The sequence below is a fragment of the Macrobrachium nipponense genome, chromosome 20 (genome assembly GCF_015104395.2).
Source record: "Macrobrachium nipponense isolate FS-2020 chromosome 20, ASM1510439v2, whole genome shotgun sequence".
Taxonomy (NCBI): domain Eukaryota; kingdom Metazoa; phylum Arthropoda; class Malacostraca; order Decapoda; family Palaemonidae; genus Macrobrachium; species Macrobrachium nipponense.
Window position 1 is genome coordinate 30,168,086 of NC_061089.1, and position 22,966 is coordinate 30,191,051.

Consider the following 22,966-nt stretch of genomic DNA (forward strand, 5'->3'; position numbering starts at 1 on the left):
TTCCTTGGCTTTTGCCATTCTGCATTACAATTTTGCTTGACTCCAACTACTGCTACTGAATATTAGACTTACTTTATATCTACTTACATATTATTCATTTGTTGCATTTGAGATATACAGTATAAAAAATCTGCAGATTATGTGATACATATAGTATATAATGTGGTACGGTATACTATTCTCATTATTTATCCAGTACAGGAAGTGTGTGGGTATGGCATGTTACTAGAGGCTTATTCTGTATAGTATTATTCATAAAAAAGCATGTTACTAGAGGCTTATTCTGTATAGTATTATTCATAAACAAGAGGTTTACTCACCAGCCTACAGGCAAGACCATACCCAAATGTTAGGTCATGGACGTCTGTAATGACCTAACTGGGCAGTTAACAGTAAACGTACTGCAAAACGTGTGGTAATGGGTTCATACCCAAGGGACTGAAGGGGTCAATGTAATACACTAAAGACTCGAACAATGAGTTACAGAATGCTAAATTATTTATGGGATTGTAATAAAAAGTCTTAATATACTTACATAGGGAGTGAATATCTTAACCCATCTGATAAGCTCCTCTGTCTGTCTATATAGGAAACAAAATGCCATAGTTTCATCGTCTAATTCAAACTTTTCAATGGTAGACCAAGCAAAATCTATCACTTGTGTCTGAAACAAGATAAAAAAAAAGTTACGTATTAGTATAATAACCTGCTTAAAACCTATGAGATAAAATTAAGACACTTTCAATTTCTGTGGAATTCAATTGTGAAATTTTACATATATTTATCAGAACAAAACAAAAATTCAAGAGAGTTTCAAACTAGAAAAAACTAATACATTAAAAATCTATGTAATGTACACAAACATTTCAGCTTAATACATAAAAGCAACATTATTCCTTGTGTTACTATTGCATTACCATCATATTTATAACATTATTACCTGTGTTACTACTGTATTACCATCATATTTATAACATGCAACTTGGAAAGGAGGGTCTGCCTTTTAAATGAGGGCTGCTACAATAATTCTCAGCCGATGTGCTAAGGTTTAGGAAAAATAAAACCACCTGGGATGTTTGATGTGACATCTATGTATACCTTAAGTGCTAGAACCAGGTATAATATGCCATGAGAAAAACTGACTTCCATAAACAGAAAAGGGGATTTTCCCTTTAAAAAAGGTCCTCAGTCTTGGCCAGGAATGATAGGCCAGGAGACAAAAGTAAATGATAACTCAGTGAATGATGGTTGAAGTGGTTGCCTTGTCTAAAGAAGAAGGCCCATAACGCTAATCCAAGCTCCTGATGCAAAGCAGTCAAGAAGACTGCCTTTTGGAGCATATGAGTTGTAGTTGTTTGGGGCCATGAATTGAGGGGATGACAGGGCTCTAAGACTCTTATTCAGGGACCAGTTAATAGAAAACCTTGCAGGAGCTGACCTTTGCTGTGTAAAATACTGGAGACTCTGGAGGGTTACTCAGACTTGTGGAGGTTCACCCCAATGCCCAACACACAACACAGGTCTAGGACCATGTCTCTTGCCTTCTGCATTTCCTCCTGAGACAAGGTGAGGATCAGCCAGCTGTCTAAACATCTCTGCTGTTAAATGTCCTTGGAGTGTAACCAGGAGGAGACCAACTGGGAAAATTCTTGTGAAGACCTGGGATGCCGTTGCTAAGCCAAAGCAGAGAGCCTAATACTGGTGCGTTCACTCCATTGGTGATGAACCATAGGTATTTTCTGGAGCTCAGTTGAATGAGGATGTGAGGGTACACATACCAGAGATACACCAAGATCATAAAGTGCCACTCCCTGATGGACACCAAGATTAACTGGGCGAGAACATGTGTAGACACTTGGGGAGCTGTAGAGAGGCCTCTTCAAAGGGCCAAGACTCGTCAGGAAAGCACCTGTAGTCCAGACTGGAATCCGTAGCACTAGAGGATAACTGATGCACATCCATTTGGATGCCTTTGCAATGGCTGCCCACCAAAGCCTGAGACCAGACAACAGGCTCGACTGAGGGGGCGAATATCTATGGGCAAACCCCACTGACCTCCCTTTGACTTCCAGTATGCCTCCTCCCAGGTTTAGGGGAGACTGACAGGGACCTTCATCTAAGAACATCAGCAGGATGAACTGCCACCTCCTCCATTGCCTTCATCACTTACTTTGTCCATCAGGCCCTTAATGAATGCCCCTAATTGGGTCATAGTATTCACTATGAGACCAAATTTCTGGCCAAAATCTGACTTCAAAACTGGCAATGGGATTGGGGTCAGAAGCATGGGAGCCAGGTAAAGGAGTAGGTGGTACAGTCAGAGGCCTGATAATGGGAGAAAAGGGTATTACAGAAGATATAACAGGCAAACCGGACACACACGAGTTAGTAGTAGATTCTACACTAGCTAACTTCCTAGCTTCGGTTCTAGCAGCCACCATTCTTTTTATGTATCTCTCTCAAGCTTGTCTAAATGAGCCATTAACACATTCCACTTTCCCTGATCCCAGTACCTACATTCAACACAAGTAAATTGATAGTATGAGAATCGTAAGAGGCTTTCATCAGTCTAATCTAGCAGCCTTTGCTGCAAAAACAAATACCAACTATAAATAGTGCGAAGGCTACCAAAGGCAAGAATACTTCACCAATATTTGGAGAAAATACAACCATGCAAATTTCAAAATTTAAGCTGAAGTGCAAGTTAAAATATTAGCTATGTAATTTCTTGGTAAGTTGCTTTTATGAAATAGCTGTTTCTCAATTTAATTGTTATTGGCCATACCCAATGTTGTTCATGGCCTTTTTTTGGTAAGTGGTGCTATTGCAATAGTTATGTTAATGCAATAGTAAGTGGTTGTTTATAATAGAAGGTTATGAATTGTTACATAAGCCACACAAGTTTGAGAATCCCAAAAGTTTGAGAATCTTGCTTGACAGTCTAGCTTGGTATAATCTATCAAAAATTAAATTCGCTTCAACAAAAGCATAGCCTAGCACAGTGGTCCCCCCACCGTATTCGCGGGGGATGCATACCAGCCCACCCCAGTGAATAGTTAGAACCCTGCGGAATGTTGGAAACCCCTATGAAAAATGCAAAAAAACAGCCATTTTGTTAGTTAAAACTCAAGAAAAAAACCCCTAAAATTTTCATACTTGGTTTTTTTAATAGTTTTATCACAAAAAGTGCATTTTATGATGAAATTCATCAAAAAAACAGGAATTTGCGGATATTTATCATAGAAAAATACCGCGAATTTTCTGCGAATAATGCAGGGAAACGTTCCCCAGAGAAATCCACGAATGTGTGAGTCCGCGAATCTGGAGAACACGAATACGGGGTCCACTGTACAGTATAATCTACTGAAAAGTAAATTCGCTCTTCAAGTATTACCTAGTACAGTATAATCTACCAAAAATAAAATTCACTCTACAAGCATAGCCTAATATATAGTAAAAACTACTGAAAATGAAATTTAGTCTACAAGCATAGTCTTGTACAGTATAATCTACAGAAAATAAAATTTGCTCTGTATGTAAGACCCGGTTTCACTTTTTTTACTTTTATCCTGTATTTAACAAGATGGGATTACAGACTACATACATAAAGAGGTTAACCTAATTTTATTTGGGCTATATAAAAATCAAACTCATGAAATACTAAGATGAAAATCATGTTTTCGGGACAAAAATTTTAAAGGTTGCATGATATGTGAATTTGGATGACACACGAGAGTATTAAGGGATATCAGCTCTGAGGTGCATAGTCTGTCAAATTCAGGTTCTGTATTTAGAATCAAATATCACCCACCTCCACTACAATAGCCAAGTAGCAAATTTCATTAATCTGATTTATGAGAGTTTTGCTTGATGGACTGGTAAGTTTGTATCATTTGGCTAACTCTTGGTTTTCCTTTTCCATTCAACAATTACTAAGCCACATACAAGGGTAATATCAGATTCAATATACCTTACACTCAAAGGAAATATAATTAACAAGTGCTTCTGTGCTTTGCCAAACCAAGGTTCAAAGCATGGCCTGGTTCAGAAACAATGATTGGTAATGACTTGTACCAACTGTTTCAAAATGTTTAAACTTTTTCTTTCTAATATCATTCAGTATTTATTCTGTAATCTTACATATTTTACTTATTTTTCACATATAGACTCCTCTTTCCATTGTCATATTACAAAGCTCTAATCTCTATGTTAGTATATTCTTTCATTCCTTAGTTTTCCTTTCTTTCTATAATTCTATACTTCTTCCTATATTGAGTAGCATTTATAGTCCAGTATATAAGGAAATATAAGAAAAAAAATAATACAGTCAAATTCACTTTCCCATGTCTTTCACAAATAGATACACAGTAAATAACACAAAATACACAGAACACGTGATTTATGTTATTACAAAAGTACAGTAAATTATATTAAACTAATCAGATATACAACTAGTCCCATAGTATTAACTGGGACTAAGCAAAACATCGGAAATAAAATGTCAAACTGAAGACAATTCCACACACCTGTAATGTGCCATCCTCTTTGCAGGCCTGCAATCTGAAGGACTTGTAACCCACTACGCCACCACATGGCCTCTTTTACGGGAATCACATGGACAGTGAGGAAAAACAATATCACCATAGCCTTCACATCCTCGTACAACCTAAAATCAAAATATTCTTGGTGCTAATTCACTATAATAAAATACAAGTATGAATGACCATTTGTATTTAGTACACCAAGAATTTGACCATCATTGCCATAACCATCATATTTTGAAAATGATATTCACACTAACAGGAACTTCAACCATGATCAAATCTGGTAATTTTGCTTGCCTATAATCTAAAAAACACTTAATGCATAAAAAATGAACTTCTAAACAAGAAAGAATTAAAGGTAATAAGATAAGACTAATGCAGACCAAAGTATTCACCACATTTTTTATATAATGCACATAAACCTAGCCAGTAACACCAGTTATTCCACACAATAAACAGCAAGTAAATAGGAATAGAAAAAATGACAAATTTTCTTAGACAATTTGTATTTTTCATAGCTACAAACCTGATGGTCTTAACAATAACATAATTTGTAGCGCCTAGCTGGATCCGGTTAAAAAACAGATGAAAGTAAGGAATCTTGTGATATCTGGCAACACATGCGTAGGTCGGGTGAAGAGTGGTCAAGGACCACTCACCTACGCCACCACGTCAGTCTTTCCCAACTCAGGATGTCATAACACACAGAGGGGCGGCTAAAGCCTCTGACCTAGGCTGTGTCGAACGGGAAGGCCCTGCCGAAATCGAATTCCTTGACGGCCTACCAGGTGACGATCTTGACTGTAGCTGGACAGGGGGGGGAGGAGGAAGAGCCGGACGTCTCCGAGGACGAGACTCCGCTTACTTAGACGGCCTGGTGCACCATTCTATCTTGGGTGCACCAGTCTATCTTGGGTGGCACCGCAGTCTGTCTTGGGTGTCAGCCCAGCGCCAGTCTATCGCATTCTCGAGCTCGGTCCGAGGAAACAAATATTGGGACTCCAACAGATCTCCGTTCCTCAATGCCAGCAACGACTCCATGTCAACTGATCTCTCCATCTTAGACAAAGCCACGTCTCTTCAATCAGAAGAAGGTTAGCCCATAAATTAACAGAGGTGAGCCATATACAAAAATGCCTTGCCTCTGGACTGCAACAGACTGGCAAGCAAGGATGCATCATCAACCTTCTGGGGGAACTGTAAGAAGCTATCTTGGCAATGACCACAGACCAGAAGTCCAGCCAAGAAAACCGTCTGCAACCATGGAGGCTGCTGTAGATTACAATGCTGAGGCATCTTGTGGAGACAAGGACGGAGCCACCAACCCTCACTTGCGCAAAAGTCAATCCCGGCTTCGGGCAAATGACGTCTGGGTTAAGATGGCGCGACGTCAAAAATGCAGAGTTCGTAGCACGGTACTTTCCATGTCTCGTGAGAGGCGGGGGTAGTAGCTTGGCAGAGCCCCTAGAGCGAAGCAAACCTGTTAGAACTTTATGCTTTTCTGTTTGTAATTAGCTTTAGTTTACCCTATTTTTTCGTTTACTTTTAGTATCCCCTTCAGGGATTTAAGTTCTTCCTCCACGTTATTTTGAATTTCCTTTCCTGTTTTTGATCCTTGGCTTGTTTATTCTCAGAGTCCTGTTTTGGTCTCCTTGGATCATTCCGAGGTGACTTTGGAAGTCCCTGTGCCTTGGTAAGGCAGTGTGTTTCTGGCCTTTCGTGATATACAACTTCTTTGGACTACTGCAAGTACAACTCCGTAATTTAATTCTGGAAGAATTTTCGTTATTTGGAGCTGGAGTCGTCCCACATCGCTGCGACTTCTCCTCTTGCTGTAGCCTTGGGCCAGTATTTGCCTGGGGGACCCCACCGAGTGCAGGTATAAGTCATCACATTTTATTGATGCTGTGGGATGTGAGGCCGTTGTGTTATAGTCAGGCCTGACTTTGGACCTCGTAAGGCTGTCCCTGTCTAGTAGCCTTTGTCTACGGACGTTGACGTGCTGGGACGAATAGTTCCTGTCACGTTTTATCTGCTGATGCCATGCCCCATAGTTCAGCAGTTCCTGTTCACTCTAGGATCTCTGTGGAGGTTTAGTCTTTTGGTGGCCACCGTGTGTTAGAGGAAGGGATTTCCTTTAGATTTGTAAATAGTTAGGCTTCTATCTGGCCGACATTTCTTGTTTCTTTCAGAACCCCCTTTTATTTGGTATGTATGGTTTTATGTGCTATCTTTAATGGTGTAGGAGATTTGCTTTAATTTTGTTTTGTTTTCACTGTGTGAATGACATTCATTTATTATTGTATTTTCAGAGGTTCTGTTAATCATTTCTTACTTTAGCAAATTTTGTAATAAACTTTAAGATTTTATTTATGGTACAGTAGATACCCTTGACTCACGAAACGCATTGACCCATGTACAACTCGATCCCCGACCAAAATTATAGGTAAAATTTCACCCTTGACCTACGAACTAACTTTGAGATACGAACAAAAAAAAATGCGGAAATAAAAATTCTGTTTGGGTCATGAACTAATTTTGAGACATGAACATTTGAAAAATGCTGGAAATTTCTGGAAAATAACAATTCACTTTGTTTCACAAATAATTTTTAGACACAAACATTTGTGAAAAATCGCGAAATCGCCCAGCACAACGTGAGAGCGTTTGAGTTGCCATGGGAACAGCCATCCTCCAGCCGCCCACGCGCGGGTCACCCGCAGGCATCTGCTCTTTGTCTCATCTCATTGTGTACAAGACGTTCGTCAATTCGCTTAGCATTTTGCGCTAAAACTTGTGATTTTCTTCATAAGGGCCCTAAGAAAGTGAAGAGTGGTGGTGAAAGTAAGAAAGTGAAGAGTGATGGTGAGAAGAGGGTGCAGAGGAAGATAACCATTGAAATAAAGAAAGAAAAATTATAGAAAAGTTTGAACGTGGTGTTCGCGTGACCGATATCGCAAGTGAGTACAAGATGGCCAAGTCGACAATTTCGACAATTTTGAAAAACAAGGATGCCATTAAAGAAGTAAATGTTGCGAAGGGAGTGACAGTACTAACCAAGATGAGATCGCAAACCCTCGAAGAGGCAGAAAAAATAATTTTGAAGTGGGTACATGAGAAACAGATGGCAGGTGATAGTGTAAACGAGCCGATCATCTGCGAGAAAGCTCGGCAAGTGTATCAGAGTTTGCATGAAGGAAACTCCTTCTACTAGTGCCACGCCAGATGATTTTAAGGCTAGTAAAGGGTGGTTTGATAACTTCAAGAAAAGAACTGGAATTCACTCTGTAATTAGGCATGGTGAGGCTGCTAGCGCAGACAAGGCTGCTGCTGAGGCATTCGTGACTGAGTTTGCCGAGTTCGTGGAGGCCGAAGGATACGTCGCTCAACAGATTTTCAATTGTGATGAAACGGGCCTCTTCTGGAAGAAGATGGCCCAAACAGGACAATTTATCACCCAAGAAGAGAAGGCGCTCCCAGGCCACAAGCCAATGAAGGATAGGCTTACGCTTTTGTTATGCTCAAACGCGAGTGGCGACTTGAAACTAAAGCCTCTTACTTGTCTACCATTCAAATAACCCAGCGGTGCCGTTTAAGCAGCACAACGTAAATAAGGCCAGGACTGCCTGTAATGTGGAGGGCCAATACAAAAGCATGGGTGACACGGAACTTGTTTATGGAGTGGATTGATGAAGTGTTTGCGCCGACCGTGAGTCAGTACTAACAGAGAACAAGCTACCCCTGCGGTGCCTTCTGATCATGGATAATGCCCCGGCACATCCCTTCGTACTTGGCTGACTGCAGTGAACATGACTTCATTCAGTTCAAGTTCCTTCCACCCAACACGACCTCTGTTCTCCAGCCCATGGACCAACAAGTCATTAGCAATTTTAAGAAATTATATACGAAGGCGCTCTTCTCCAGATGCTTCCGTGTAACTGAAGAGACAAAAATTAACCTTAAAGAATTTTGGAAGAAGCACTTTAATGTTTTTCACTGCATAACCCTCATTGATAAACGCATGGACTGAAGTTACGTACCGCACATTAAATTCTGCGTGGCGAAACTTTGGCCCCAGTGCGTAACTGTCCGTGACTTTGAGGGCTTCGATGCAGAGATGTGCAAGAAATTGTGTCCATGGGCAACAGTATGGGTCTACAAGTCAACGACGAAGATGTTGAAGAATTGGTCGCTGAACATTCAGAAGATTTGACTGCGGACGAACTTGTTCAACTCCACAAAGAGCAGCAGGAGCAACTTGCTCGGGAGCAATCAACTGACGAAGAGGAGGCTGGGGAGGAAGTTACAGATGTCAGCAGTGATGTGATAAAAGCCGCATTGGAAAAGTGGAATGATGTCCAGTGCTTCCTTGAATTGTATCATCCGGACAAAATTGTTACGAACAGGATCGTGAATATGCTCAATGAAAATTTAATGAGCCATTTCAGAAAAGTTATGCAAGGAAGGAAAAGGCAACAGACATTGGATAAGTTTGTGATTAAACGTTCACCAAAAAAAACCTAGAAGAGTTGAATCTCCGGAACGAGATCTCCCCGACCTGGATGGGGGAGGGTCTCCTTCCGCACAATAACCTCCTCCCCACCCACCACCCTCCTCTTCTCTTGTCCGTCAAGCCAGAAGTCTCGCCAGTCATAGTAAGTGTTCACTTTACAAACGTTTTTATAGTGTTAGTTTACCATTTTAAATTATATTATTAGATATATTAAGGTTTTTTACACTGACTTTTACATTATCTGTGTAAAATAAGGCAAAATATACATAATATATTGGTTCGTAGGGGTCGAGAACCAATTAATATTATTCCCATTAAACCTTATGGGGAAATTAGCTCCGAGTCACGAAACAATTTGGAACACGACCAAGGTCTAGGAACGGATTGTGTTCGTGAGTCAAGGGTCTACTGTATATTTATCCCTCAATATTAATATGCGCACACTGTAGGTTATTTCACTCTCTGTGACTCTTAACTTAGAGAACACCTGTTGAAAAGATAATGAGTGGTTCAGTTTTTCTGAATTGATGTTTAGACCTTTGTGAAGGGTCATAACATATTTTGGCGACCTTATTGCCAGGATTTCCGATCCTGTAAGGTGTTCTCAGTGTGCGGTATTAATTTTGAGGGTTATTGGCATAGGTCTAGCACCTCTAGGCATTTTGTATCTGGCTTTGTAAGTTTCTTTATTTCTTTCATAATGGAGACTTCTGCTATTTTGGATATAATCAGTGGAGAAGGCTGGGAAGAGAGGTTGGCTGATCTAAATAGGGATGAATTGATTACTGTGGCTAATTATTTGGACTTAGAGTTTGACCCCTCTATCAAAAAGGTTTGTTATTGTTAACCATTTATGAAAATGTTAGGTCTGTAAAAACCAGATGGTGATAAGGTGAAATCGGTGGTAACTGTGGAATTGTTGGAAAGGCAAATTCAGTTGCAGACTTTAGAGTTTGAGATGGAAAAGTTTAGGGCAGGAGAGAGAGAGAAAGAAAGACAGTTCGAAAGAGAAAAATGGGGGGCTAACCCGTCTTCTCCCTCGCCGTCCTCCCCTGAGTCGTCTCTTGGTCCAGTGATTAATTTGGTACAGGCATTGAAATTTGTTCCCCAGTTTCAGAATCTAATGTAGCCGAGTTCTTTGTGTCCTTTGAGAGAATGGCCGCTAGGCTGCAGTGGCCAGTAGAGCACTGGACTACCTTAATACAGAGTAAATTTATTGGGAAAGCACAGAAGGTGTATGTAACCTTGGATGAGAGTCTGGCCTCGGATTACGAGAACGTTAAGGCCATTATAGTAAAGGCATATGAGTTAGTCCCCCCAGAAGCCTATAGACAGCATTTTCGGAACTGGCAGAAAACTGATGATCAAACCTTTGTAGAGTTTGCCAGGGGGAAACAACAGTTTGCCGAGGACTGGTTTAAGTCGAAGGAAGTAGATAGTTTCGATAAGTTGAAAGAATTATTGTTAAATTGAGGAATTTAAGCAATGTGTTCCTGATAAGTTAAAATCTCATTTGGAAGAACTAAAACTGGATAAATTGCAGGAGGTGGCTGTAACTAGCGACGAATATATTTTGTCTCAACAAAGTTGAATTTCAGAATATTACTTCAGAAGGTATCTCGGTTGGAATAAGTCTAGCCGTAGTAATAAGTCTCTTTCAGGAACAATAATATGTCTCTTCCAGGAATAAGAATAATTGTTTCTTCTAGAATAATAATGATAATGTGTTTTCCAGGAAGGCAGGGAATAGTTATGACTCTGGGAAAGGTATAGTTTGTTTCTTTTGTAAAAAAAAAGGGGGTCATGTTAAAAGTAGGTATTTCGCTTTCAAGAAGTCTCGACAGTTCTGCAAAGACCGGTAATGGGTGTAGGAAACAATGAAGCTGAGTCTGTTAAAACCAAAACTGGAAATCAATGACTAGGTGGCAGTTTTGGTAAATTCATCTCTGAGGTTGTTGTGTGGCAACTGTTGGTTCATCCTTTGGAAAAGGGGGGTGCAAATTTTGAGAGATAACGGGTGCTGCGCAATCCTAATCTTAGAGAGACGCTGCCAGTTGATTTCAAGGCTTCTGAGGAAAGACTTTTTGTAATCTTGACAGGTTTTCCAGATTCGTGGAGTCCTAATCCCATCGACGTTTTTTTGTTTGAAACTGTCCGTCATTCTCAGGAACCATTAAATTGGCTATTGTGGAAAAATTCCCTGTGAAAGGTGTAGATGTCGTCTTGGGTAACGACATAGGTTATAAAAACACAACTTGTCCTATTTGATGGTAAATCCCGAAATTTCTGTGGTCACTCGTTCACTAGCTAGGGTTGTTGACGCTGCAAGAGTCAACAACCAATTTAGATTTAAGTAGTCTAGAAAAGTAGTGGTAGTGGTAGCAGTTAGTAGTGTAATGTAGTAGTAGTTAGTTAAACAAATTGGACAAGGGAAGAGCTTATCAAAGCACAGAAGACTGAATTCCATAATTTACCCAAGGAGTCTGGCCCTCTTCTTGATTTGACGGTGCCTCAGTACCGAATAATTAATAACATTCTGTACAGGTGCAGTAGGCCTAAAGAGGTGGATAATGACCAATGTGAGGTGGTTCGTCAGTTAATGGTTCCTTTTGATTTCAGATTGAGATTGATGTCTGTGGCTCATGAAAAATCATTTGGCAGGGCATTTCGGAAGGAATTCGGAAGACAACGTTGAAACTTCTATCCAACTTTTGGTGGCCAGGTTTGAAATCTGATGTGAAGAAGTTTGTCAACGGTTGTGGTATTTGTCAGAAGGTAGGAAAACCTAATCAATTGATTCCAAAAGGCGCCGTTAATCCAATTCCTTTAGTTGTCAGAACCTTTCAAAGAGGTGATAATTGACGTAGTTGGTCCTTTGCCTAAGATCACGGAGTGGGACCTGTGGGAATACATTTTACCATTATAGATAGAATGTCCTGTTTTCCTCCTGAGGCTATTCCCCTCCGTACGATCAAGAGTATGAAAATTGTTGATGTGTTAATAAATTTCTTTACAAAGTTCGGGTTGCCTAAGGTAATCCAAAGTGATAATGGCTCTAATTTCACCAGTAGGTACTTCAGAGAAAAAATGGCTGAGTTTGGGGATTAAACACGTCACCTCATCCCCATATCATCCGGAGTCTCAAGGCGTGCTAGAGAGGTTCCACCAAAACATTGAAGTCAATGTTGAAGAAAATATTGTTTGGCACATGGTCCGAGTGGGATAAGGAACTTCCATATCTATTATTCGCTTTTCGTTCAAACTCCAGGTCATCGTTGGGTCTGTCTCCTTTCAACTTAGTTTTTGGGCACAGTGTTCGTGGTCCTTTGGAAGTGATAAGAGAAGTTTGGGAAGGTGACAGTCTGATATGAATTTGTTGGACTAGTGTCTGGACTTGGTGAGAAATTGACTAAGGCATGGGAGGTTTGCTCGGAAAAGTTTGGTAAGCAGCCAGGTAAAATGAAATATTATTTTGACAAGAAATCAAGCCTCGTAGTTTGCTGTAGGCGAAAAGGTGTTGGTGTTATTGCCTTTACCGGGAGATTCATTAAGGGCTTCTTTTTCAGGTCCTTGGAAGGTAATTAAGAGTCAATGAAGTTAATTATTTGGTGGAGACTCCTGAGCGCAGGAAGCCGTATCAACTATGCCATGTGAATATGTTAAAAAGAAATTTGTAGATAGGGAAAATGCGATTCCTATGGCTTTTGTTGGGAGTTGTAATAATGTTGATTATGATTCTTTTGCAGAAATTTTGATGAGAGTAAATTAGTTGACAAAGAGTGTTGGCCTTCTGATAATCAGAATTCATTGGTAAATTTTGAGAGTAAAGTTATGCATTTGATATGGAGAAACGTAGAGTGTTGAAAAAGTTAATGTATTGTTACAAAGATCTATTTTCAGATGTCCCTGGTCGTACATCAATTTTGGAGCATGACGTTGATATAGGTAATGCCCTTCCAGTCAAGCAGTCCCCCTATCGTTTGAATCCTATGAAAAGTGAGGTGGTGGCAAAGGAAGTGGAGTATATGCTAAAACAATGGTCTCATAGAACCGAGTGATAGTCCTTGGGGTCTTCACCTGTGGTATTGGTGAAAAAAGTCTGATGGAGGGTACAGGATGTGTGTAGACTATCGGAAATTGAACGGAGGTGACCCGTTCCGATAGTTTCCCTGCCTCGGTGGAGGACTGTATTGATCGGTTGGGGCGGGCAAAGTACATTAGTAAGTTTTGACCTTCTTAAAGGTTACTGGCAGGTGCCACTAACTAAACGTGCCAGAGCTTTGTCTGCTTTCGTCACTCCTCAGGGTTGTTTCAAATGTCGGGTGATGCCATTTGGGTTGAAGAATGCTGCCGCAACCTTTCAGAGGTTAATGAATTCTGTGGTTTATGGTTTGCGGTGGTGTGTCGGTTTATAGACGATTAGTAATCTATAGTGATGATTGGAACAACACTCATATGGAACGCATGGAAGCTCTATTTAAAGTGTTGAGAAGAGCTGGTTTGGTTTGTGAATTTGGGTAAATGCGACTTCACTAAGGCAGAAGTGTAGTGTATTTAGGGCATATTGTTGGTAATGGAAAGGTGGCTCCAAAAAGAGCTAATGTGGAGGTGGTAGAGAAAATGCCAGTCCCTTCCTGCCGGAAGGATGTTAGGAGATTCCTTGGCCTAGTGGGTACTATAGGCGGTTTGTGAAAAAATTTTCAGACATTGCAAATCCCCTTACTAACCTTCTTAAAAAACAGGTGCTTTTGTTTGGACTGGAGAGACTCAAAAGGCTTTCGAGTCCCTCAAGAATGTTTTATTAAACTTTCCAGTATTGAGAGCCCCCAATTTTTTAGCATTCCTTTCTCTACTTGCTACAGATGCAAGTGATGTTGGAGTTGGGCAGTGCTCTTGCAAGAGGATGAGCAAGGTATATCACACCCAGTAGCCTACTTCTCAAAGAAGTTGACTCCTCCGCAGAGGAAATATTCTACTGTGGAGAAGGAAACTTTGGCTTTAATTATGTCCATTAACCATTTTAATATGACAATTTGTCGAAATGCATTTTTCCTAACTATACAAACCTGAGGTCCTTTAAACAATGGGAAGGTAACTGGCGGCAGCTGGGACGGTCGTAAGCTTCGAACAAGGGGAGAACGGTAGTTAACTGCTTGTCCGATCGTGCGCGCGCCCGCGCGCCCGAGAGGTGAAGAATCACTTTGCTTTAGGCCCATGCAAAAAGTTGCAGAGTGAGGGGTGGTGGCATGAGGTGGGACTATATGTAAAGGACCTCAGGTTTGTATAGTTAGGAAAAATGCAATTTTCGACAAATTGTCATTTGTTCCGATACGTAATACAAACCCTCGGTCCTTTAACAATAGGAAGACTCAACTTCTTGGTGGGAGGAATCTGAGTCTTTTTGGTGAACAGACTGGTGTTCGTCCAACCCTGGAGTGCCTCCTGGTCGTAAGAGCAAGGAGGGATCCAAACCTCTGTCCGATTGATCGGGGTGTGCACCGCAGGATCAATGGTCAGACCTCTGGGCCAAGTACTAAGAGAGAGGCAAGCGTATCTCTTCGTACCAGCAAGCAAGAACTTGTTCCTGTTTGCAAGAGACAATCATAAAATGATGGGTTTGTCTCAATTTGGCATCCACTTCCTCCCCCTTGTTGGAGGAAGTGGTGGATTTATTTACTCCTATCCCTACTGAAAGGGATAGGATGGTGCTCTATTGAGTAGCTCACCTGCATCTCGTCCTTACCCAGCAGTGGTGGACGACGTTGTCCCTACTTACCCAAAGGTAGAGGAAGAGATGGGAAGAGGAGCCAGTCACACTCTCATTCCTCATCCATTCTTTACGGTCACACCAGGACTCGATGCTGTTCAGCCTGCGAGGGTCTGGGTTAACTACACAACGTGTTGAGCAACCACCACGGTTCCCAAGGAAAAAGATCCAAGGAACTGTGGGCAATATCCTGAAGGTAGAAGGAGGTGCATGCGGTCCGGTTGGACCAGGCGCCTGCCTTCATTACCTGCGCCACGGAGAAGTTCTTGCGGAACGCGAGAGAATGATGAAGAGGCGTCCACACTCATCCTGGGTGTCGAGTTTCTTCAGACAGCTCCGTCGCACCTTCACAGGACAAAGCAGCATAGCCTTCGTATCGGAGGCGTGACGTCCCTTAGGGAGGGTATTGTGAAGGACTCGAACCACTCGTCAGTTACCGAAGGGTTCTGAGTCTTCGCTACGAAGATCGGTACGAAATCGAGCGTCACAAATCCCCATCCCTTTGTGCTTGACTTTCTCAAGAGAAGTCATGCAGTTACCTAAGACGAAAAGAAGGGAATAGTCGTATGACCTATCCCTCTTCTCGACTTTGGTTATGTACAGTACTATACTGACAAGCTATTAAGACGAAGTAATGATTGCTCTGGAACAACCGAACTAAGTCCACAGCAATAGTTCGTAACTGACTCGGGCGCTCTGACAGCTGCGACTGACTGGTTCGGAATCAGTAGAGGCAAGTTGTCCAAGCATCCGGGTAAGTCACGTGGACCTTCGACTCTTTAAAGAGTTATGCTGAGAGACCAAACAAATAAAATATTTGTTAGTCCACCGATGCCGGACGGCGCGGCGATGATTCTCTTAATGCATAAGCTCAAAAGGCGAAAGTCAATTGCCTTCAAAAGACCGAGGTCCCTGATGGCAAGAAAATCTCATAGACGTTGAATCTCAGCTTAAGGAGAAACAACACTATGTGACGTTGAAGACGAAGGTAGGCAATGAATGCAACCTACGTCTTCCAGCTGAATCGAGAGAAGGAATCTCAAGATTCTAAACCTGTGCTTACAAATGACTGAAAACGCTAACCGCCATTTCATTGCTGTCGTTGTGCAATGAAAGTGGGGCGTTCTTCAGTAATGAAACACAGGGGAGAGCCCGCTTGAAGAACTGCTTCTCATGGGCTGAAACGTTTGGAAGTAGAGATGGCAGGTGTGGGAGTAGGCGATGTCTTTCAATACATCTGCTAATCCGGGGTGAACAATGAACAATTGTACACCTCCGAATACAAGATATTTGAGGACAAACTCAGATTCCGCAAAAATCATTCGCATTATCGGGATACGATGCAGCAAGAGACTATTACAGAATTCTGTTACCGTGCGGTAAACAGAAAGATGAGAGTCGAATAGATATCTCTGTTTAAAATTCTCGCAATACCGAAGACGATGAATACTAGCGTTCTCAGCAGTAGATGGTCATTCATGTATGCGAGAATCCCCGTTTAATCAGAGACTTAAGTCTGATTGTTGGGCAGAGATAGATACGGTTGTATTCAATCAAAGCAGGTGAGAAAGACATAAACAACCGTCTACCTCAAAGCGGCAGCTGATACTGAAATGCCTCGGGCAATTCAATACGCAGTAGCTGTCGCTGACTCGTCATCCTGAGTTGCCAAGTAATCCTTTCCACGAAGGAATGCGTTCGGCTAGAACCACCGAGCATAAAAAGATATGCTCGAGCAATTATATTTAAGCGAAACGAATTTCGGTAAATATAAAAAGCTTAAATGGTGTTGTTTGACAACACCATAAGTATATAAAATTGAAACTGGAAACTCCTGGGAGGTTGCAGGCAACCCGGGTTGCAGTTCAATTAGAATACTTTTCGTCTAAGTCGCAATCCGAGAATAACCAGGATATGCGCCTACCCCTCGGACCATTCAACTGCTTAGCAGAATCATGTCGCGAGGTTAATATACGTAGTATATTTGTAGGATTCTGAACAACGATCTCCATCCTAAATTCTTTCCTTCAAGAAAACAAAATAAGGATTGGAGATCGACCACCTTCGTTCTCTATTCAAAGAGAGTGAAGGAGAAGTCTTCCTCGAAGGAAAGCTTCCATGGTGAACAGAAATACTAAGACGATAGTTCCAGCCAAACTGGATATTCCCGTCCGTTCGTTCTCTATTCCAGGTTGGTCGCCTACTGTGAGATAGTCTTCTTTCAGCAGCAGTCTTCTTCCTAATGCTAGAAATTCCAGGAATTCGAGCATAGGCGAGGTTCCCGATTATCGTGTAACATATCGGGGATTCTCGTCTCGCTCACTTTGGACCGTGGTCTCGCCTAAGTGTTTGGAGATCGTAAGAAACTCTAACACTCTGAATGCGCTAGAAATTCCGTAGAATTCTAAGCAGTCTGCGAAACCCCCACCGAATTCGTCAAACGATATCGGCTGGTTGGTCCTCTCGATTCCCGTAGAAATCGAGAATGGGGCAGGATCCTCCTCAACGACGGGGCTTACGTCAGGTAGGACCCGAAGGTCCCCCCTGGTAGCGCAGTCCCCAACGTGGGATCCTACAGAGAAATCTCTGTAGGATCCTTCCCCTTTCCCTCGTAGCCGTAAGGAAGAGAGGGAATGGGGGAGGAATTGGATACTCGCTCGCCTTCCCAGTGGAACTAGCAGTTGGAGAAGAGTAGGAGCAGCCATCGCCTTGCGGCGATGGCCTCTCAGAGTCTGGAAAACGTATCGTCAGGAGAAAACGTTTTCCCCGAGGATGGGTTACGAACTCTCACTGTAGGTAAGGGTCTGCCGCCACTGTGAACGTCGTCTGGGTGGGGCTGATCGACACCTGACAGGAGAGAGCCGATACCGTCCTCCGACTCATTCCAGTCCTCGTCGAGGTCGAAACCTCTCAGGAGGACCGAAGGAGTATTTAAATACGGTGTCCGAAGACACGTAGAAAGAACGCCGCTGTCGCAGTAGAGGAGGTGGAAGTAGCTTGATCGACTGGCCAGAACTGAGAGAGCCTTCTTGTCCGGAGACGAGAGAGACTGGTTCAAGACAGAATCGGCAAGCTGCGATCGCGGCATACCCAACCGTCGGTTTGGGTTCCCTCTCGGGCCCCAAAAACAAAAACGACTCGAGCAGAGACATGGGCTCTGCTGGTGGGAGAGGCGATCCTTCCCCCCGGTCGTTGTGCTGACGAATCAGTGCAATAACCTGGGTAAAGTTACTCTGAATCTCGGAAGTTACAGCGTCTGAGGAGTAGGACCGTCCAGTCCCTCCAACAAGAGCAGCTCCCAGGACCCTCCTCCTTCAAAAGTAGGGACCCAGCAACAGATCCCTGACGGTTGCCTCCAATCACTTGCGCGTACGTCCTGGTTGGTCCTAAGACCAACCTGGCACGTGCGGCGTCGTGACGGGATCGTGAGCGGCGCATCTCTCACGATCACTCCTATATACCTCGCTCTTCCTGGCGTATGCCGAGGAAGTTGAAGGTATCGGAGAGACAAGAACTGACGCTACCGCTTTACCCCCCTCTCCCCCTGACGGTCACCTCCAATCACTTGCGCGTACGTCCTGGTTGGTCCTAAGACCATACGTGGCACGTGCGGCGTCGTGACGGGATCGTGAGCGGCGCACCTCTCACGATCACTCCTAGCTACCTCGCTCTTCCCGGTGTAGCCCGAGGAAGTTGAGGGTAGTGGAGAGACAGACCTGACGCTCCCCCCCCCCACCCCCCCGCTCGCTGGCAGGACCAGCGTACGTGGGGGGCTGCAGCCGATCACCAAACCCGCGGTGGGGATCGATCTGCAGGCCTGGCCGTGCCGCTCACCTGTGGCGAGCGGCTCGACTGAGCACGTCGACCCCGGTCCCGTGCGTCAGACGAGCTGCTGCTGGTCACCGTATCCGCCCGGTCCCTGTGGGAGCGGCGGTCAGGTGACCTGCAGAGCTCGCTTTCGCCGTGAGACCGGTGAGCGTCCTCGCGGCACGTCAAACGCTGGTACCAGCCGAGGCTGGTAACCGTCGGTCGAGGGGACCTGGGGGACCTCTTCCCAGCCTCAACCCGTGGCCGGTCAGAGACCGTCACGTCCACAGCCGGAGGTACCGGCTGGTCGCTGCGAGAGTCAACCTGCGAGCGGCTCTCGACAGTCTTCTGCTCCGTGCCTCGGTCATGACGCTGAGCGAACTCAGGCGTCTTAACTTTGGCTGCACGGTCACCCGAAGGAGATCGTACACTCGGAACTTCTCGCGCGGACGAGAAACCGAGCCGTACCTGGACTTAGCAGCAGAGCTGCCAAGACCAGGCGAGGGTGTACCAGCGGTAGCCAGCACACCCTTGGTCCCCGTCTTCTTCTTCTTCTCAGAAGGGGAGACGGGGCCCCGTTCCCGAAGGAACAGGAGGACCAGCAGAAGAACCCCCCCGTCACACCAGGAATGTACGAGCCCTTCGAAGTTCCCGAAGGATCTTCTTAGGGGGAATAACAAAACCCGGCCCGGATACCAGCTGGTCGCTGCGAGAGCGGCCGCTGGCCTGGCGAGAGTACCTGAGCGGTTCTCGCCAGCCTTCTGCTCCGTGCCGTGGTCTTGGTGCCGAGCGAACTCTGGCGCCGAAACTTTGGCTGCACGGTCTCCGAGGGAGAGCGTACACTCGGGATCTCCCGCGAAACGATGAGACCGAGCCGGAACCTGGCGTAGCGGCATCGCCGCTAGCACCAGGCGAGGAATAGTACCAGAGCTAACCGATACTCCTCTGGTCCCCGTCTATCTCTTCCTTACGGAAAAGGGGAGACGGGCCCCGCTCCCGAAGGAGCAGGAGGACCAGCAGAAGGACCCCCGTCCCACCGAGGTGGGACGGGCCCTTAGAAGTTCCCGAAGGAGGACTTCTTAGGGGGGGGGTGGGGGGAGGCAGCCTTCTTCTTCTTCGGCTTATGGGCCTTAGAAGTCGAAGGGGAAGAGGCAGCAAACAGACCCGAAGACGAAGATGACACCTTCCATCTTCTTCGTCAGCTCACGCAGGACAGTCTCAGGTCCTCCATCCAGGCCGGAGTCGGGCCTATTGCCGAAGCAACAACGGCCAGACTGCACCTGTCCGGAAGGACCTGGGACTGGGGAAGACACCACCATGGGCAGGACCAGCATGGACAGGCGCAGGAACCAGGAGCGACAGGAACAGCAACCAGCTCAGGAGACGGCAGGAACAGCGGCAGCGGTAAAACACAGAAGGGACAGCCAAGCCAGTAGCGGGAACCACATCAGCGACAGGTACGGCAGGCCCAGCCATCGCCTCGTAGAATCATCGGCAGCCAGCGTGGTACTGGCGGCCGGTCCAGGCGAGCTGCTGGAACAGCGAAAGTCTGGGGCAGGCAACACGAAGAAAACACAGCGGCGGCGGCATACCCCCCCCCTCCTCGGTACGGCGGCGACCGGCCCTAGAAGCGGCAGACGGCGTCACCGACACAGCATGGGGAGTGGGATGTAGACCAGCGGGGGAAGCAGCATAAGCGTGGCCGTGAAGGTTGTAGTGGAGACCACTCCAAGGTCACCGCCCCAGACCTCGCTAGACTCTGCAGCAGATCGTGGATGCTAGGCACGCCCTGCAGCCGCAGTGGTCCATACCTGTCCAAGGTCGTCTCCCACGGCTGTAGCACTGCGGTAGCACAGACAGATTAGTAAGAGGGGTTCCCTCACGCACGGGGGGAGACATGCCCCACCCCGAACGGAAGGAAGACCCCAAAAAACAAAATACGAGGAAGCTGAGCGGGGGGCAGGAAAGAAGACGAAGAATCGGATACCAAGGAGTCGCGGGAGAGCTTTCCGACGACTTCCTGGCCGACCTTCGCTTCCCTACCCCCGCACAGCAGTGAAAAGTAATATGAAAATGAAACAGAATACTGCACTTGCGATTCACTTCATAGAACTTAGAGGGAAAAATCAATTCCCGGTAAGAGCGGAAACTTGATCCATAATATGATGATGCTATCATAAATATATTATGAAAATGAACAATACTGCACTTGCTATTTTCACTTTCACAGCAATAAATCGTAAGGATTAATTCCCGGGTAAGAGCGGAAATTGATCCAAAATTAAATTTGATGCAATTAATAAATGAAAATGAAAAGAAAACTGCATTGCGAATCCACTTTCATTGCATTCTATTCATACAAAATAAGAGGCTCTTGCCGAGCGCAATCAAGCTCTCGGCAACGAACGCACAGGGCAAAAATATAATGAAAAAGAGTACTTACATCTTTCAATTACACACTTTCGCCCAAAATACATGACTCGGCGCGAGTGTCGCCCGCCCTCGGCACCGAGACATAATTCAAGGGTTCAATTCATGAAAAGAGCGGAAATCGCCGTCTCTACGGCGATAGCTCCATGTTGATTCATAATTAAGTAATGAAAATGAAAACAGTGTACTTACAGTTTCATTTTCAAGTCAAACCAAACCATTAGTAGAAAACACAATATAAACAAAGCATACGACGATGAAGCGGGCAGAGAGCGATGACGAACACGTCCTTCACACCCGCGGCCGAAAGCAAAAGTGATTCTTCACCCCTCGGGCGCGCGGGCGCGCGCACGATAGGACAAGCAGTTAACTACCCGTTCTCCCCCTGTTCGAAGCTTACGACCGTCCCAGCTGCCGCCAGTTACCTTCCCATTGTTAAAGGACCGAGGGTTTGTATTACGTATCGGAACAAGTTTATCTTTCTTCCACAGATTCTCCTATCCTAGTCTTAACCGACCACAACCCTTTGACATTTCTCAATCGGTTTAAGAATAAAAATCAAAGATTGGCTCGGTGGAGTATATTGTTGCAGGAATGGGACCTACAAATCAAACATATCCCTGGTAAAGACAATGTGTTGGCAGATGCCCTTTCTCGAATGGGGGTTTGAATTCTTTGGTGGCTGGATTAACGTATGTGATTTTTTTTCTCTCGTCGTTTCTTCCGAATGACATGTTTTTGAGTAGGAATGTGAGGGAGAGACGGTTTTGTAGGTTTTCTTGGATTGAGTTATTGTGACTTATGGTAAATTGTATTGGTGTTGTCAATCGTTCTCACAGAAAATTTGACACTGTTTATGGTGATAATAAGGTTTACTGTAAATTAGATTTAAGGTTGTGGTGATGGTGAACTATATATTATTAAGGTGTTTAGAGAAGTAAGGAGAGTTGGGTCCTCATTATCTAAGAGTGTTAAGGCAATGTAGCCCATTATGTTAATTTAAGATTTCAGGTTTATTCTCAGTGGAAATGAACTGTTTTGGAATTAATCATATTTCACAATGTGTGAGTGGTTTTGTCACTTGGTTTGAGAGCCTTTTGGGGAAAGGTATTTCCCAGAACTTTTTGTTATGGTGCCTTTTGTGATTTAAACCAGGACAATTATTTTCAGAGGTTCTGTTAATCTGATTATTTCTTACTTTAGCAAATTTTGTAATAAACTTTAAGATTTTATTTATGGTATTTGTATCCCTCAATATTAATATGCGCACACTGTAGGTTATTTCACTCTCTGTGACTCTAACTTAGAGAACACCTGTTGAAAAGATAATGAGTGGTTCAGTTTTTCTGAATTGATGTTTAGACCTTTGTGAAGGGTCATAACAAACCGTACCGGTCCGAAACAGAGGCGTTAACCTTATGCAAGACCGACTGGACGTGCCCCGACAAGGGAAGCTAAAGATATGATTTGGGATCCAGCGTAGCTCCCACCAAGGCTTCCAAGCAAGGAGTGTAAGACGACCGAGCCGTGAGTCCTACTTTCCAAATTGTTAAACCACGAATGAGATCAACAACTTCCAAAAAGGAAGACAAAAACTCTCGGTGTCTCCTTCCTCCTGCTCCAGCAACGGAGAGGTCCGACGACGAGAGAATGTGTAGGCTCCTCTAAGCACCTTCCCATTAAAACTAAAGGAAGGATCAGCAGCCAAACAGCCCGAAACACCAACTAACCTGTCTGGGCTGGGTCCATGCATCAGCTCCCGAGACGAACCCACTATAACACTAAGAACATCACTACGTACTCCTCCAACAGATGACTCATTAACATGTCCGTGAATGGTCATGGGCTTGGTAGATGTATGAATGTGAGTAGGAGAGGAATCCCGAACACTCAAGATCGAAGAAG

The 22,966-nt window shown here is 44.3% G+C and overlaps 1 protein-coding gene across 1 annotated transcript in view; it reads right to left on the bottom strand.

The window, feature by feature from the left end:
- Positions 1–484: 484 nt before the first annotated feature.
- Positions 485–22,966, bottom strand: part of LOC135224371 (sorting nexin-27-like) — a 74,726-nt gene continuing 52,244 nt past the window's right edge. The window contains 3 exon segments of the mRNA XM_064263329.1: positions 485–664; positions 4,527–4,582; positions 4,585–4,666. Coding sequence (XP_064119399.1) covers positions 500–664; positions 4,527–4,582; positions 4,585–4,666 — 303 coding nt within the window. The 3' untranslated portion in view covers positions 485–499.